Below are 19707 nucleotides of genomic sequence, written 5' to 3'. Positions count from 1 at the left end.
ATTTTTTGGTATAAGAATATATGTATACATGATATTTGTTTTTGATGTTTGAGTAGATTAACATTTTGCAATATATTATAAAACATTAAAGAATTAAATAATTTTATTGTATTTTATATACATTTAATTAAATAATTAATAAAAAGTTATGTAAAATTTGTTATTAGTAATTATTTGCTTCACCAAATGTGTTGAAGTATATTTTGATAGTTATTAAAAATTGAATTTATGTTTATATATGATATGTTTTACTTAAATTAATTATAAATTATCTTATGTTCTTTCTATATGTATTATACTTACGTAAATAGTAATATTAAATGTGCCTAATGCCTTTAAATTTGAGAAGGATAAAAAATAATGCGACTAATATGTATGAAGTTTTTTTTATTTCTGAGACACATATTTTAAAAATTAGCATTTACTAACATAGATGTAAATTTTTGCTTTTTTGCTAATAACACGCTAAAATAATTTCTACCGAAAAATATAGTGATTTCTCTGTAATATTTAGAGCAATCCATGTAAATTTAATATTTTTAAATTTTAGTTTCATCATTCTAGGAATAATACTCGCAGTGACATTAAATAAGAGAAAGCTGATGATACATACTGAAATATACAAAATAAGAATATTAGTGTTTTTTTAATTTTATATAAAAGATACATGAATAATAATAAAATTTTTGACAAATATTTTTAAAATTTTATTTATTATACACTATGTATTTTATATTTAATTTATTATATTTATTATATTTGTTTTCTTATAAAAAAAATAATATTTCCAAAATAGTTCTAGAAAAACGTGTAAAATATTTGAGAGTATCTGAGAATATAAGTATATTTTTACTTTTGTTTTTAATTTCTTATAAAGTCTATTGTTTAAATAATTGTTTTAATAAAATATGAATATCAAACATATGAATTATCAAAAGTTCTCAAAATATTTTCATAATAATTGTGTATAAATAGTATTTTGGTTGATGAGATTTTACCGATGAAAAGTAATTTAATGATAAAGCTGGTATCATAGAAGAAACTTGGATGGTTAACGGTGTTTGGCTTCTGAACAAGACATACAACACATTACTTTGAAAAGCTAGTTCTTGATTAAACCAATCCGAGTTATATACTGCATTTGCAATATTTGTAGTCTAGTAATTAATATGCAAATTTTAGAATGAGAGCTAATATTAATCAATAAACTTAAAACTATATATCAAATTATGATAGAGAGAAATGTCATGCGAAAAATATAATATACATATAATGTAATATTTTAAAAAATTATATCTTTTTATAGTATAATTAATCATAAAGAATACTTTAAAATATTTTTTCATTTAATTAATATACATTTTGTTTTATTTAAGTATTACCATATACACTTATACACATAAATGTATCCAAATTTAAATTTAATGCTTTTACTTGAACTTACTATATGTATATATACATATAGGATATGTTGTTTGATGCGACTTACTGCGCTTATCAAGTGATCGGATGGCAAAACATACATATAAACTTGAAAAAGTCCAGCAATAAACATGACTGCGAAATTGATTTTGTCTGCTATTTCGGCGTCCTATATAATAATGCGTAATATATAAATTATTAATTAGTTATATATAAATAGTAAGGAGTAATATGTACACCTAAATATATATGTAAGTTATATGTATATGTATAAATAAATAATATAAATGACATGTATTATACTACAATTCTTGTATGTATTTTTTAAATAAAGTATTGAAATAATTAAAAAAAGAAAATTTAATGTTGTTTTGGTCAATTTTAACCGAAATTATTTAGTTTTTCTCAATGAGATCCCTTCGATTTTTTTCATAAAAATATATAACATTTTAGATTTCAAAAGAAAATTGTTGAGCTTTTGGCGAAAAGGGGATTCAAATATTTTCGATTTTTAAGGCCATTTTTCGAATTTTTTTTTTCAAAAAAACCGAATTTTTTTGGTTGTTTACACATTATTTCAATTAAAAAAAAATTAATATTTACAAAATTAATAAGCATTCATTTTGAAAAGTCAGGAAAAATTCCAATATTTGTAATTTTTATAGATTTTTTCTATTTTTTCGAAAATAGTGTTTGTCAGTTGTTTAGGCAACTCTGATTAAGAAGAACACTCTTAAAATAAAATATATTAATGCAATCAAATGTTTTTATTGGAAATTAGTGCATGAAAACACTTTTTGTTGTTAATTTACATAGTTTAAATAATTAATAAATTTAATTATTAATATACGATTTTATTAATATACGTGTGGCATGTCAATGAATGGCGGATTATTATTATACGAGTGTTTTTATGTACTAATTTCCAATAAAATACGTAAAGACAAAAAATTGACCACCTTATTAATGACAATGTATTTATTTTTATTCAGGTTATAAATATTTGAAATTTTTAAAATTCAAAAAAATCAATGTATTTAAAAATATATAACTCGATAATTAATAAATATAAAAATCTAAAAAAATTCATGGAAACTACTTTCAATAGATACAAAAAAATAAAAAAATTGTCGGGGAAAAAAGTCGTTGATTTAGTATGGAATGCCCCATATGTATATGAATAATACGAATTATATTTAGGGCCGGTTGTTCCAACTTGGTAAATTTTATGGAACATTATATCTTCATTTCTTTTCAAATAAGTTTAAAAAAAGATGAACAATTATGTGTGTGTAGAGAGTATCGTCTTATTATTACAGTGCAAAATATGTAGATATTAATTAATAAACAATGCAAACAATTACTTACTCCAATAATTACTAAACCACCAACTATAATCGACAACGAACAAATGATCATTACTATTAATATTGCTGTACTCATGGATGCTATGACATCTTGAGTATATCTAAAATGATTTCTTGCTTATTATTACTATTCTTAAAAGCATTATTAATTGCTTATATAATACTTTGATGTACTTTTTTCTTCCATATATTACAATCTCATTTAAAGACATAATATAATATTATAATAAAAATAAGTAATAAAATGGGAAATAAAAATGGGTAATAAAAATAGGAAAATAATTAGTTAAATAAATTACGACTAATCGCATTTGATATCATAATACTTGTCAATCATGTTTTGAAATGTAAATGACCGACTATATAGATATTCATTTATAATTTGCAAATACACGAAAATAATTTAAACAAACTGCGTATTCTGCGAACGCATTGTGTGGGTTGGCAAATTGTGTTTTGCGAAAAGAGACTTATAGAGTTTTAATATACATAAAGCGTGCCCGCGCGCCCGATTTAATAGAATAGGTAAACATTTTGTGGAGGTCATTATATAAAAATAATGACCTCCACAAAATGTTTAACGCAATACGAAATAAATGCATTAAAAAATTCTATCACTAAACTTCAAATTTTTAATTTGAATTGTTAATTAACATTGTATTATTTGTCTTCGTTACGTGAATTATTTGATACTGTGATACTTCGTGAAAAGCTACGTTTTCCATTCAAAAATAATAATTAAAAATTACTTTTACAAATTACATTTAAATTAAAAAAAATAAAAGTTTAAATTATAGTATACTAATATATATATATATATAAACAATATTAAAATAATAATCAAAGAAGAAATATTATAAAAATATATTGCAATAATAAAAATTTATATAATAAGAATAATTTATATTTTCTATTATATTTTTTATTATCTGTTATTTCTATTTAAAATATAATTACGCAAAATTATTTTGATATATAGTTAACGCTTTGATACATTCACGTCTATCTCGTTATTTCCAATAATTATTAATCATTTAAACTAATAGTCATTAATAATATTAATCATATAGACTAGATTAGATTAGATATTTTTCGTAACTGCAATGTGTGAATATTGTGTAATGAATAAGTGAATATGTGTGTAATGAATCCTAACAATTTGAGAAAAAGCATTCGGTGACGGCGGAGCAACCTTAAAATAAGTGATTTATATATTTTATACAGGGTATCCCAAACCCCTATCAAATCATCCGTTAGTGGCAGATTCTTGCGATCATTTGGAGACAATTTTTCCTTAGTGAAAATGTTAAGGTATCAATAATTTTTGAGTTATAAGCGATTGAAAATAAAGGGTTTTTCGCAAACTAACCTTGTGAAAATAAAATTTTCTTTCTAAAAAATGCATGCAATGTCAATTATTGTAAATATTATGACTGCTTTTTCGCGATGCTGATTGGTTGTCTCGATTAACATTGTGTGTTATATTAATAGCATCAAGCAACTCATTCTAAAGGTTAACAGTTTGACAGATATAAAATAAAAAATAAAAATAATATCAATATATAACGTTCATGAAGCGCGCGTTTGTGTTGCCTGGTACATAACAAAAATTAGAAATTAAAATTATACATAATTATAAATAATTAAAAGCAAATTAAAATTATGTACGCAATAGACATTTGCGAATTAAAATTAAAATATAAAATATATAATAAAATATAAAATTAAAATATAACTGTTTAATATAATATACTATAGCATCATTTATACCTGCATTATTTTTTAATGAAAGTTATTGAATTGTATTTCTCAAATTGGAATCTATTATATCAATTTACTATACTAACAATAATCTGCTACCATAATTAAACTTGATACAAAACTGACAATAAGTTTGATTTATGAGTTGACATAATTACTTTTACTTGTAACTTCTCCTACTGTGTTGACAAATTTGCTTATAAATACTAAATTTATGTAGCACACACACACACACACACACACACACACACACACACACACACACACACACACACACACACACACACATATATATATATATATATATATATATATATATAAAATTTCGTTTAATCTAACCAAATATCTATAAATACGTACGCAGAGCGAAGAATATTATTCTTTGATAATAAAATCTCAAAAATTGTGACGCATGCATGCAAAAATTATTGCGATCAATGCATAAAAATATATTAATTAATTATGCAACGCATAAAAATTCAATACTTAAATCTAACGGAAAATACGAATTAAGAAAGAAAATTTTCTACAAGAATCTTTTGTGATCAAATATCTACGTTTTTATTAGACTCACGCGAGACTATACCCCACACATCCGTCACGTTGCGCGGTTCGCGCGAAACTGATTCTCGTGCGAGATATCGCAAGCGCGAAGCCGAGGTCACGTGGCTAGTGGATTCACTGAACACGTGACCACTGGTCATGTGATCATCGGTTCCGCGCTCGCGATACCCCGCACGAAAATCAGTCTCGCGCGATTCCGCGCAGCGCAACAGATGTATGGGGTGTATTAATTTGATGGAAAGGATAGAAAGAGAGAGTTGCTTTCGTCGAGTCTGATTCATAATTGATTGTGAAGTTGAATGTCGCTGTCAGATGGTTCTCATGCGAGATATCGCGAGCGCAAGACTAAGGATCACTTGATCAGTTTCGTGCGAATCGCGCAGCATAGTTGACGCGTACAGACGCGCGAATATAATGGAAGCGCAGATATTTTGATCAAGATTGTTGTAGAAAATTTTATTTTTTTTTGTTTTTTGTTAAAAATTTATATATTAAATTTGTATGAATTAAATAATTAATAAATATATTTTTTTATGCATACAGATCGATGTTGCACATCGATCGGTGAATGATTAACTTATATTTTATGTTGATATCTATTAGATGAGTCACAACTGGAAACCTAAAATATTTTTTATCTTGTAATTTATTGAACACAGAGCTACACATTTATATTATTTTTCTACGTAGTCTCCATGGCGTGCAATGCAAATGTTTCAACATTTCGGAAATGCTTGGATATTTCTAGAAATAGCCTCTTCATCTTTGTGAGACCTGGAAATAGATTCTGTATCACAACTGGATAAAAATTACAAAAATGAACGAATTTAATAGAAAATTTATAATTTTATTCATTCAAACCTAATAAATTCGCTCCTTTTTATAATTTTCACGTTTTTAGAATTGACTTTCTGAGACTCTTGTTAAATAAATAAATAATGTAGAAAAATAATGTAAGCGTGTATCTTTTGTATTCAATAAATTACTAGCTAAAAAATATTTAAGTTACTAGCTAATTACTAGCTAATAAATATTTTTCAGTTAATTCACCTAATATAAAAATATATTATACATCTGATTGCCTTAAGAAATAAAATAAATTAGGCTGAATATTTTTTTCCTCATAAAGGAAGCTTTGTTCCGTAAGAAAATTTTTTCAGTGCCAATGTATTCAGAATATTACAAAACGTCAAAAATTCACATTTTTAAAAAAATGTTCTGTATAATTATATATGAGAGTGTGTATATGTATATTAATTGACTGATTTGTTAAATATATTTATTAATGTTATCACAAACATTTTTTTCACTTTTTTTATACACAATCACTGACTTGACGGGAATTTTATCGTTATTGCTTGCGAAATTGTCATTTTTTCTCAAGATCAACATGATTCTTGACGTCTGAATATTTATATGAGTCTGACATAAGAATGTTGAATTAGAAAGAGAAGGTATTATTGAAGCTCTTTGTATTTGATGTCAGGATATTACTTTATAAGAATAGAAATATAAAAAACAAAAGATCAAGAAAATTAAGTAGAACAGAAGGAAAACATTGTTATATTACCTTATCAGTTTTAAGTGTTCCAATATACAGGTGATGATATCACGAATGTTGGTGGCGTTTCGAAAGTTATTTGACAATATTTCAAAACGCGCAATGGTAAACCATACAAGAAGACCGAAAAGACAATTGTGACAAACAGTCGCCGCGACTTGATAAATAGCAATGCATTGACTTAGAAAGATAATAGTATGCATTGGTTGATAGTATACGTTGAAAGGATATAATGCGTCCAAAGGAAAGGGTTGTTCCTCGGAATTTACGAACGGTTGAACCCAGAATAATACTGCAGAAACGTGAACTGATCCAGTAGAAATAGCATATAATACTTTATTTTTGTCAATGTAATGTTGGTAAATTTCTCTTTCTTGTCCTTCTGCGCGAATGAAATGATCTTCCATTTCCAATATCAAATACTGAAATTAAATTCGACGTTTTGATTAAATTATATAGAATATATAGTAATTGTACGATATAACTAACGTAATAATTAAATTCGAAGTTTAAATTATACATATATGCTGCACTTCAAACAGGTAATTAATATACATATAATAATGTCTATAAAAATATATATTATTATTCGAATATTATCAAAATGGAGAACTATTATATGATAAAAAAGTTATTTATAAAATAGCATTTAAAGCTGTGTGGTTAATATGTTTTTAAATGTGTTAAATACAACATTTAATTTATTTGTTAATACGTTACAAAGTTAAATAAAAATAGATGGAAAAATTTATTTAAAATTAATTAGTTATATTTTGTTATTATTTTTTTACTTGCAATCGATTATATTGTTGCGTAAAACACAATATTTGCCAAGGAATTTGCAGAATAGCTGTCGCTACGGAACATATCTGTATTAGCCTTGGTAAACTAAAGTTATGAATATTATAAAAAAAAGCAAACATCATAGCCACAAGTGTGACCACTGCATGTATCCACACAATACAACGTTGAACTTTAAAACGCATCAGTTGAAATCTCGTAGAATTTTGCAGTGGAACTGTACAGTTTATAGCGGTTAATAATTTCATGTATCTGATTGCCTTTTGCGGTGTTAATTTAGTCATAATTACGTCAAAGCTTGTGTAATAATCGATAGAGAGGGATCTATCATTCTTTTGTCTCGATCGTTTTCGTCTCAATCGTTACTTTCGTTATGCCCTCTCTAACAAAGCTACAAGCTTCTGTCGGTTTATACTACGCATGCATATTTAATGTATAATAGTATAGTTCTATATAAAAGTTCTATAAAATTTATATGCGCAATACTATAAGAAAAAAAGATATTTTGCATGTAACATATACTTTCTTGATTGTGTTTTAGAAATGCTGCGAGTATTAAATTTATAACGGAGATTTCAAGGAAGAATAAAATGCAAAAGTAATGCTATATAATAATATAAAAAGAAGAAGAAATTCCTAGACACGATTGAAATGAGTCTCTTTACACAATAATTATGAACTATTTGCAAATATCTATAATTTCAATTTTATTTAAGAAGCTAAAGAACGAAATTTATTCATAATACGAGAATATTTTTCATATTGTAGATACAACTTCAACTTCATGAAGACACGTGAAGACGTTCACATTCTTTCTAGTGCATATCTCCTCAGTAACAGAAATTTTATAAATATAAAATTGTGTATATTTTGTGCAATAACATCGTGAAAATAGCATTTTTATTATACAAAAATAATGTATAATATATAGAAATATAAAAATATTGTGATAAATATTGTCAAGCAAAATTGAATAATACGGAAGATAAGTGTGTGAGTACAAGTAATCTCTTATTTCTTAAAATTATCAATGTAAAAATAATTGAAATACAAGATATAAACTGTTTACAGGATATAAACTAAACTATAATTTACACAATTATCAAGTTATGTATTACAAAATTATAAAATGTATAAAAATTTATAAAAATGTAAAATTTGAGATGAATCTTTACGAAGTTTTCTTTTGTTATCATAAAATTTTATAACAGAAAAACATATTTTTTAGTGACAGATTTTGACAGAATTGAAATTATTCGATAATTTTTATCGTAAATATACGTCGCTGATTTTTTTTACACACATTTATACTTTTATTTTTCACAAAAAAATTTTGTGTCGATTCTATGTGATAAAAGATTTATATATTTAGTATCGTAATTAAATTTGAGAAGATAGGATTTATCATTTTTTAATTTAATCCTTCGACTTTGTGTGTGTATGTGCCAGTTATATTTTCAATTAAAATTAATATATGTTACAATTTTTATTGTGACCCACAAATAACTAAAAGACTCTTATATTAACATATTTTTATTATTTACCATTACTTTCATAATCAAGTACGCTTTTATTTAAAAATTAAATAATTCGTAATAATTTAAGACAAGTATACGGTTTTTATTACCTTGTAAGCATTGACTTGTTTTTAGGAATGCAGTTACATTATTTACTAGAAGCATGTAGAATATAGTTTTTTGATAGTACAATAAACGGATATTTGACTGAGGTAAGAAACAATGGATTCATTATAATTAGTGTTAAAATTAGGCTGCTAGCGCAAACAAGTAGACAGTAAATATATGCTATAGAATATATTTGTAATATACTTGTCATTTAATAATTGAATAATCACACCTATTGTCATTTAATCAATGCAGTATTTATTTATTGAATGTTAAAGATATATTATATACTTCATATATGTAAAAAAGATTTTTGCAATATAATAAAATCTAAAAATACGCATTATTAATACTAAGATAAATAGGATGTATAACTGTATATTTAACAGATAATATTTAATATATAATAATAAAAAATCTATCTAAAAATAATTTCGAAATCAAATACAATTTGCTGGTGGAAAAACTATATTTATATAATTAATGTGACATAATATAGATTTTCTTTGTGTAAATATTAAATATTACAATAATTACTATAATAATTATTTTGATTTCTTGCTATGTTTACTTTTAGTTTTAATCGTTTAAAAACATTCGAAGCATCTTGAAATAAGAGACTATAGTCGAAAAGTACTGGAACATATAACGACATAAAAAGCTAAAATTTCATGACAAAAAAATTGTTAATAATATATATATATATATTTTTATATCTATATTCATGGTTTATGTTAGTCACATATCATCAAAATCTATTAATAAAATAAAATATTAATAAATATTGAATTGTATAAGACGATAGCTAGAAAACATGCGCGCGATCTATATATACGATAATTATAGTTAATCAATTTCATTAATTCAAAATTTTTCTCACCGATGTGAAGTAGTTAAGAGATAATGCGGACATAACACAAGGTATTGAAATTGTTATTGGTTTTCGACTTCTTTGTATAATAATTTGTAGAATTTTACGTATTTTGATTGATTGATCGTACCAAGGCATTTGAAAAACTGTTTCTGCCACATCTTGACTCTGAAAAAAATAACAAACATAAATAATAATTTATAATAATTTTTAGCGATAAATATAACTTACTGTCTCAATTAAACTTTCTGCTGGCCATGTATACATGAATATTTCTGTCAAAGTCCTTATAATTAAACCAGTATATTGATATATCATTGTCAAATTGTCAGTCTGTTTAAAAAATTTGGTAAAATAGGTAGAAAGATATACATATCTCTATTTATAATTTACATTATTTGATTTAATATTAATTGTGTTGTATTTCTTTTACTCATTAATAAATAAAGATTATATCTATATTAATTATTAGATTTGTAGTCAAACAGTGCTACATTTTTTTTAGATGTGTGTGTGCATTAAAAATATTAACTGTCAATAAAGCTTATATAGAAGCAATGAGAATTTAAGAATGAAAAGTTGCTCTAATGCCTCTTTCAAATTGTTGTTACTAATTGTAAGATATAAATATATATATATATATATATATATATATATATATATATACACACAACAGTTACATGATATAACAGTTATATCGTTTAATTTTGTAATATATCTTAAATAATTAAAATGTTTCTATAAAAATAAAAACATTTTATATTATAATATATAATTTTATGCTGATTACATACACACATAATTAGAAAACTAAAAATTATTACGTTTTGCTCTCTTGTACAAAAATGAAAATGCAATAAATGTTAAATAGTTAAAATCAAATCATTTTTATATTGCATATAACACATGTTGTAATATATAATATTTTCAATTCTTAAGTATAATTCTATTATGTATAATCGTATATGCAAATAATTGTATACAAAAGTCAATGAGACAATAATTTACCAAATAAAAGAGTCATTTTATTTATATGACATGTACTTACGCTAAGAAATAAAAGGACTATTATTGTGACAATTGTACTACAACATATAGTTGTAAATGCGAAAGGCCGAACAGCAAAACTAATTTCAGTTGCACACCTAAACAATGGTTTATTAGGCATTATATATGTATAATTTACATAGTGTTCAATATTTTTCAAATTACGCAATTTATGCGATAATATAACTTTGGTATTCTCATATTCATAAGAATTTTATGACTTGTGATATTTTCTCACATTTTCATAAAATAGTGTAATGTTTAACTATATAATTGGTTGTTCAAGTAACAACATATGTTTCTTAAATATTACAGAGAAATATGATCGCTAAGTGTAAAAGTATCGGCAATCATTAGTGTTTGCAATTGCATAAAGTAAACAATAAGTATTACTTGAGTAAGTATTGATGCTTTTTAATACATTTGACCAAATGGTAAATATCTGTAGTTTTCCGCAGTTCATTGGCCAATATTTCCAATCTTGCAGATATGACCCAAAGTAAAAGACCCATTAAAATATTGGTACTTGTTTGCGCTGCTACATGTATTCCGACCACAGAGTGATATAAATAGATAATAGTTCTTAGCGGCTGATTGTACACATTAAATGGATATTCAATTGGCATTGGAAACGGTTGATCCATTAAAAACGGTACTGCAATGACGGCCAGTAACGTACTAACATATAACGATAACACATCCATACCATAAACAACGATGAATCTATCAATATATTGTTTAATAATCACATCTTCGTGTGGTTGGATCGATTCAGAAAAATGTATCATTTCAAACGTGACATACTGCAAATAGTGATACACATTATTGACATAATAGTGTGCCTATATTAGTAACACGTGATTTTTTAGCTAATTTACATCTGACAAGTAAACCTACGGAAGTGTCACTCACCGATTTTAATGAAACTTGGCACATTTGTAGAACTATGAAAAATATTCTTAATAAAGTATTTTTTTATTGGCCAAGGTTTGCTCTGAAGGATTGAAACTCTTAAAGGAAGGTTTTATGCATGAATGTAACTGCTGATATTCATAGTGCAGCTTACGTTGGTAACATTGTTCCTGCGTAAAATTTCGAAAATTTGAACATTGCACGAACAATGTTACCAACGTAAGCTGCACTATGAATATCCTTACAAGTCTTGTAGAGTATGGAAATATTGTAAAAAATGTTAAATTTGAATTTCGGCGTTTCTCAAGATTTTTGATATCGCTAATCACAATTCTGAGATGAAATTTTCGAAATTTTATGCAGGAACAATGTTAACAACGTAAGCTGCGCTATGAATATCAGCAGTTACATTCATGCATAAAACCTTCCTTTAAGAGTTTCAATCCTTCAGAGCGAACCTTTACCGATAAAAAAAAATACGTATTGAATATTTTTCATAGTTCTACAAATGTGCCAAGTTTTATTAAAATCGGTGAGTGACACTTTCGTAGGTTTACTTGTGAGATTTTTTTTATTAAATGTACATAAATATATAGTAATTACTTGTATACGTTGACTATAAATTCTATGAAAGATAAAATTTGCAAGGCTGTGAGTAACGCCGCTTAGAAAAAGTATTAACACTACTAAAAGTACAACATCGTCAAAATGATTTACAATATTATGTACCAATGATACTTGGACACTTATTGCCAAAATAATTCCTAAATAATGATATAATTGCACGCAAATCTTTTTCAATCTTGTCACGTCTTTTGACAGAGGCCAAGCTAAAGCTGGAAATAGACTTAATTTTATAATAAAAATAAACTTTCTTAACATCAATTTTCCTCGCATGACTAATGTATTTCGTATCTTATATACTTATATATAAAATTGTAAAAATTAATAATTATTTTTTTGAAATAGAAATTTCTGCACAAAGACTGTTATGTGTAATAGGTCGAAGAATTTGCAAAGATATTATGACAAACAAATATATAGCCAAGGGAAGATTGATGTACTTATATTATGTATTCTTGCACATTTCCGTTTCACATACTTTGGGATATATCGATAATATACTGATAAAATTCTTATGCGATAAGAGATGGTGTTGCGCGTGCAGGTTCAACAAATAGAAATTTTTTATAGTAATGGTCGATAAAAAATGCAGTGAGATTCTGGTATGATATCTCGAAAGCACTTTGTATTCGCATATTCTCGGAAACGCGAAGCTATAAATTATTGTAAATTATTTAACACGTTTCTTACACGCTTTTCTTAACTCTTATCGTAGGTACTGTATTAAGGCGTTCCCGCCACAAGGTGAAGACGCTTCCCCTTATAACTGGGCATGTACAACATAATATTATCACTTACATATTTTATACTTTGATATGCACACCTTTCATGTGAAACGGATAGATGTAGGAAGTAAGGTTTGTGATAATGAATGACGGTATTTCAAAGAACAGTATTTCGTGTTCTATTCTTACACAATAACTGTATATTGCTTAACAATGTAGAAATTAGATTTTTAGAGAAGAGAAACAAATAATGAACAAGAATTTGTGTAATCAATATTTAAGGCAATTGAATATTATTTAGTCTAACAAATAATCTTCAGAAAATCGCTATTTGTGGATTAGAAAAAATTTGAGATGTGAGTAACTGAAATGAAAATCTGAATATTTCGCATTATTGACAACTTTTCTTTATTTTCAAAGATCTCACAAGTTATTATTTATCATCATATGCTTTATTTTATGCACAGACCATTTTTAACACTGTAAATACATATATCTATAATTTCAAACTTATGTTAGAATTTCGCTCACAATCAGTATGTGTAGTTGCGATTGCTACAAAATCGCTACAGACAGTTACAATGTAAGAGAGACAATGGTTTATTTTTGAAGTAAATGAATTACGTTTAGCTTGTCTTCAAGTAACAAATAAAAATGGAATAGTGATCCAAACATATTCATAATAATCATTTCTTCGCGAGAAAGGCACTAAGATATCTGTATAAAGTTTTTGTATATTTTTTATGCTACAGTCAAATAAATAATCAGTAGAAAACGATAGAAATATTTGCGATGTTGATTAAATTTTGGAGATAAAGAATTTTGTCAAATATTTTCTTTTTTATTAAACTATAATTTTAGTTAGAAGAATAAAAAGAAATTACACGAAACACATAATCTGGTGAATAGAAAGATGGAAATGATGTAGCATTTTGCGATTTTATGCGTGAAGCAATATCTATTGTACTTTACTACGCTCAATTCTTTCAATATAAAATATCTTTAATTATAGGATTTCCACTTACGTGTGCAACTATTCAGGCAAAGTCATATGCTGTCAGTACAAAATAGAGTCTGTATATTTTATTCTGTTAAATTGCGTTGAATATGAATGTAGAATAATTTTGTATGCACGTTTATGAATGTAGAATAATTTTTAGTTTTGATATAATTGGATATTTTTTAACTAAGAAACGGTTTGCTATGATTGATGTCACAATTGGGCTACTAATGTAATAAAGTAGACAAGTAATGTGCTACAGAATGTATTTCCAATGTACTTGTTAATATAATCGATGAATAATCTAGTACAGCTTGATTAATGCAATGCAGTATTTACTTATCGTATGTTACATATTTATTATTAGGTCATTTAAATGAAAATGAGTCAAAGGATGTAACAAAAGCTGAATAAGTTTATTACGGAATAATATCTTTAATGTGAAATAGACGTGACTTCACTATAGTGTCATATCCGGTAGAATTGCGACTATATGATGAGAGTAGCAGTGTGCCCTCAAGACGTATCAGTATACCGTCCAAACAGTCAAAATGAAGTGAACAATTAACAAGCTGAACGGCGAGCAGTAAAGCGTCTTTTAACCGCGGAAGGTGTGAGCTATACACAAATTCATCGCTGCATGAGTAAGTTGTGCAAAATTGCATTTTATAGTAATATATATCAATTTTATATATATTGTATATTGTATATATATAAATTGTTTTTTTTCTATATAATAGAGAAAATTACTATATTTTACACACACACACACATATATGATATATATATATATATATATATATATATATATATATATTAGTGTATTCAACTATATTTTATAAACAATATACCAATATATTTAAAATAATAATATTTAATTTATAATAATTTTGAAATCAAACAATATACCTAATTTGCTGGTATAGAGAAACTATATTTATATAATTAATATATAAGAAATCTATCTAAAAATAATTTCGAAATCAAATACAATTTGCTGGTGGATAAACTATATTTATATAATTAATGCGACATAAAATAGATTTTTCTTTGTGTAAATATTAATTACTACAATAATTATTTTGATTTTTTGCTATGTTTACTTTTAGTTTTAATTGTTTAAAAATATTCGAAGCGTCGTAAAATAAGAGACTATGGTCGAAAAGTACTGGAACATATAACAACATAAATAGCTAAGATTTTATGCTAAAAAAGATTGTTAATAATATTTGCATATGGTTTATGTTAGTCACATATTATCAAAATCTATTAATAAAATAAAATATCAATAAATATTGAATCGTATAAGATGATAGCTAGAAAACAGGCGCGCGATCGATATATACGATAGCTATATAGTTAATCAATTCAATCAATTCAAAATATTTCTTACCGATGTAAAGTAGCTAAGAGATAATGATGCCATAACACAAGGTATTGAAACTGTTATTGGTTTTTGACTCCTTAATATAATAATTTCTAGACATTTACGTATTTTAGTTGATTGATCGTACCAAGGTATATCATATGCTGTTTGTGCGAAAACTTCGCTCTGAAAAAAATAACAAACATGTATAATAATTCATAATAATTTATAATAATTTATAATAATTTTTAGCGATAAATATAACTTACTCTGTGAATTAAATTTTCTGCTGGCCATGCATACATGAATATTTCTGCCAAGCAGTATCCGACAAAACCGGTATATTGGTATATCAGTGTCATAGATTGAGACTGTTTATATAATTTAGTAAAGAGAGAGAATAGTAAAAATTGATATATTTCTATTTACGTTTTTTATATTATTTGACTTATTATTAATTGAGTTATGTTTCTTATACGCATTAATAGATAAAGATTATATCTATTTATAGTCAAACAGTTGTACAGTTTTTTAAATGTTAACGACATTAAATGTCAATAAAACTTATATAGAAGCAATAAGAATTTAAGAATGAAAAATTGCTCTAATGGTTTCAAATTATTGACTAATATATATATATATATATATATATATATATATATATATATATATATTAGGGTAGTCGTTAAATGGGTTTTTTCAGAATTTTAATGTTGGATAGTAGTAAATTGGCTTTAAATGTGAAAAAAATCTCTTTTTTCAGATTTTTATTTTGAACCTTGAGTCTCCCTGTTGGCATGTAAATTTTTTTTTTATTTAAAAAATATTTATTTAAGTTAGTTCTAGTCCAAAATGGCGACATTTTATGAAATACGTTTTATTGCCGTGAAAATAGTAAAACATCGTATATGAGGTATTTCACTCGAGTTGTGTGTGTTATACTATACACTATACACACAAATCGAGTGAAAAAATTTAAATTATTATTTTATATTAAAAAGAGACGATTATGAAACAATTTTTATTCTGTATGATCGATTTTCTTTTTATACTTTGAATAAATACAATTATACAATACAATAATATTCCTTGAAACTTTGCGACTTTTAGTTTTTTAGATTTTTTAAAAATTTCTTAACCATTGATTATTAATTTCCTCGAATTGTTTTTCTAAAACAAACAAAAAATTATCTAAAATTTGCGCTTAATCATTGAGCACTGGAATGAAATTTCCTACACATCTTTTTCTTATATAATCAAAAATAACGACGATTAAAAGTTCAAGAAAGATAAAAAGAAATATAAAATACGTTGTTATATTGCTTGAAAAATAGATAAAAAATAATTAACTGAATTAAAAACACCCATGACTCGTGTGGAATAGCCTATATACGATTTTTGTGTGACTATCTTTTACGAAAAATTGAATAATCTTGTTCACTACTTTTGCAGCTGACTCCATCTAGAACTGAAGTATAATAAATTAATATTTTTTTTCAAATTATTAAAAAATATTATATAAATATTTAAATAACATATGTGCAAACAGGGAGACTCAGGGCTGAAAATAAAAATCTGAAAAAATTTGAGAATTATTTTTTCTACATTTGGAACTGATTTATAATCATCCAACATGATCTTAAAGGAGGATGCCCAAAAAGTGCGATTTTTTTATCTCGAGCGGAAAGTAAAATTCGAGTTGTTCTAGGTCTCATACATCTAGAATAATGTAAAAACCATAGTGGTTTTTTCTAGAAATGCAGGGAACATTTAAATATCATCAAATGTTTAGAGAAAATCACGTAAATCAATATTTATTTATGCAAAACGCAGCGCGAAATAAAATATCAGGGAGTGAAAAAAATAATATAGTAGTTATCCTCGAAAAATTTGTAACATTTTGATAAAAATTTAGCAAAAATCGGTCCAGAAATGTGGAAGTAGTTTGCGGTTATATAGACAGAACAAATAATTTTCTGTGTTAAATCAAGTTTTATACAGGCTAGAGCTCATATAGACGAGGATCGCGCAAAGCGCGGTCCGAAATACTAGTATATATATGATTGAAATGTTTTTATATATAAATACAAATATTCTATCTTGTATATATTTAATGATGATAACACATAAACATACACACATAATTAGAATATTAAAAACTGTTACGTTCTGCTTGTTTATACAAAAATAAAAATAAATGTTAAATAATTTAAGTCAAATTGTTTTTATATTATATATAGCACATAACGTCATATACAATATTTTCAATTTTTAAGTAAAATTCTATTATGTATAATTATATGCAAATAATTGTATACAAAAGTCAATGAGAAAATAATTTGCAAAATGAAAGAATAATTTTGTGTATGTGACATGTACTTACGGTAAGAAATAAAAGAAGGATAATAATTGTGCAAATTGTACTACAACATATACTTGAGAATACGAAAGGCCGAGCAGCAAAAGTAACTTCAGTTGCACACCTAAACAAAGGTTTATTAAGCATTATATATAATTTACCTAGTGTTAAATATTTTTCAAATTATGCAATTTATACAATAATATAACGATAATATATTCTCGTATGCACAGAGATTTTATGATTTGCGATATTCTCCCACACTTTCATAAAATAGTGCAATATTATATATAGAAGTAATAACATATGTTTCTTAAATATTACAGAGAAATATGATCGCTAAGTGTAAAAATATTGGCAATTATTAGTGTTTGCAACTGCATAAAGTAAAAAAGTATTACTTGAGTAAGTACTGATGCTTTCTAATACATTTGGCCAAATCGTAAATATCTGTAGTTTTCTGCAGCTCATTTTCCAACATTTCCAATCTTGCAGATGTGATCCAAAGTAAAAGTCCCATTAAACTATTGGTACTTATTTGCGCTGCTATTTGTATTGCGATCGCAGTTTGATGTATATATATAATAACTCTTAGCGGCTGATCGTACACATTCAATGATTCAGGATATTGAATTGGCGTTGGAAACGGTTGATCCGTTAGAAACGGTACTAAACTGGGCCAAAACCCACTCACATATAGCAGAAATAGAGACACACCGTAAAGCATGACACATTTGTCAATGTATCGTTCAATAATCACATCTTCGTGTGGTTGGATCGATTCAGAAAATTCTATCATTTCAAACGTGACGAACTGCAAACAGTGATGCACATTATTGATAAAATAGTGCATATTAGCAAAATCTGATCCTTTGATTAATTTATATCTGAGATTTTGTCATTAAATGTAAATAGATATAGAATAATTACTTGTATACGTTTTCTAAAAATGGTGTGAAAGATATAATTTTCAGTGCTGTGAACAGTGCAGCTTAGATAAAGTATTATCTCTACTAGAAGTACAATATCGTTATAATTATTATAAATAGTATATATCATTGATATTTCTGCAATTATTGCCGAAATAATTAATAATAAATGATATAATTGCACGCAAGTTATTTTGAATCTCGTTGCGTCTTTTGGCAGCGGCCAACACAATACTGGAAACAAACTTAACTTTAAAACAAAAATAATCTTTTTTAACATCAATTGTCCACGCATGACTACAATGTACTTCGTGTCTTATATACTTATATATAAGATCGTAAAAGTTAATAATTATTTTGAATAGACGTTTTAGCACAAGATTGTTATGTGTAATGGGTAGAAGGATTTTTCAAGATATTGCGATAAACAAATATATAGCCAAAGGAAGGATTGATGTACGTATATTATGTATTCTTGCACATTTCCGTTTCACATACTTTGGGATGCATATTGATAAAATTTTTATGCAATAAGAGATGGTATTGCGTGTTTGGGTTCAATAAATAGAGACATTTTTGCAGGAATAGTCAATATAAAAAAAAAATAAATAGAGATTCTAGTATATCTCAAGAGTATTATGTATTATCGAAGAAAAAAAAACCATAAATGATTGTAAATCATTTAACACATTTTTTACGTTTTTCTTGGCTTTTAATATATAGGTACTTTATTATAATGCGTTTTCGTTTAGAAACTTTACAAGGCGAAGGCG

At 25.8% G+C, this 19707-nt stretch overlaps 2 protein-coding genes across 2 annotated transcripts; both read right to left on the bottom strand.

Moving 5' to 3' along the window:
- Positions 1–370: 370 nt before the first annotated feature.
- LOC114930964 (odorant receptor 10-like) lies at positions 371–7828 on the bottom strand. The gene is made up of 6 exons (XM_029302884.1): positions 7467–7828; positions 6685–7097; positions 2791–2890; positions 1490–1591; positions 999–1157; positions 371–612 (listed from the first exon to the last, which is right to left on the bottom strand). The coding sequence occupies exons 1-6, from the start codon at positions 7758–7760 to the stop codon at positions 556–558; spliced, it is 1125 nt and encodes a 374-aa protein (XP_029158717.1). The 5' UTR covers positions 7761–7828; the 3' UTR covers positions 371–555.
- A 1836-nt stretch (positions 7829–9664) lies between these two features.
- On the bottom strand, positions 9665–19328 carry LOC114931440 (uncharacterized). Its single transcript, XM_029303513.2, has 12 exons — positions 18936–19328; positions 18407–18819; positions 18030–18129; positions 15916–16017; positions 15674–15832; positions 15394–15448; positions 12535–12854; positions 11413–11822; positions 11021–11117; positions 10204–10305; positions 9982–10140; positions 9665–9737 (listed from the first exon to the last, which is right to left on the bottom strand). Exons 1-12 carry the CDS (start codon positions 19227–19229, stop codon positions 9681–9683), a joined length of 2268 nt encoding a protein of 755 aa, XP_029159346.2. The 5' UTR covers positions 19230–19328; the 3' UTR covers positions 9665–9680.
- Positions 19329–19707: the final 379 nt, after the last annotated feature.

This window comes from Nylanderia fulva, unplaced genomic scaffold, assembly GCF_048542155.1.
Source record: "Nylanderia fulva isolate GAGA-0341 unplaced genomic scaffold, ASM4854215v1 Scaffold3, whole genome shotgun sequence".
Lineage (NCBI taxonomy): Eukaryota > Metazoa > Arthropoda > Insecta > Hymenoptera > Formicidae > Nylanderia > Nylanderia fulva.
Note: the sequence above shows the minus strand (reverse complement) of the source record. Positions and strands in the feature narration are given on the sequence as shown.

Coding starts and splice junctions, on each gene's coding strand:
- LOC114930964 (XM_029302884.1), bottom strand. CDS start 7,760: ATGACTAAATTAACACCGCAAAAGGCAATCAGATACATGAAATTATTA. Junction 7,098..7,466: donor AACAATATAATCGATTGCAA/GTAAAAAAATAA, acceptor ATTTAATTTCAG/TATTTGATATTGGAAATGGA. Junction 1,158..1,489: donor CCGATCACTTGATAAGCGCA/GTAAGTCGCATC, acceptor ATTAATTACTAG/ACTACAAATATTGCAAATGC.
- LOC114931440 (XM_029303513.2), bottom strand. CDS start 19,229: ATGCGTGGACAATTGATGTTAAAAAAGATTATTTTTGTTTTAAAGTTA. Junction 12,855..15,393: donor TCGAATATTTTTAAACAATT/AAAACTAAAAGT, acceptor TTTATATATAAG/TATATAAGATACGAAATACA. Junction 10,306..11,020: donor TAGTCCTTTTATTTCTTAGC/GTAAGTACATGT, acceptor TTTTTTAAACAG/ACTGACAATTTGACAATGAT.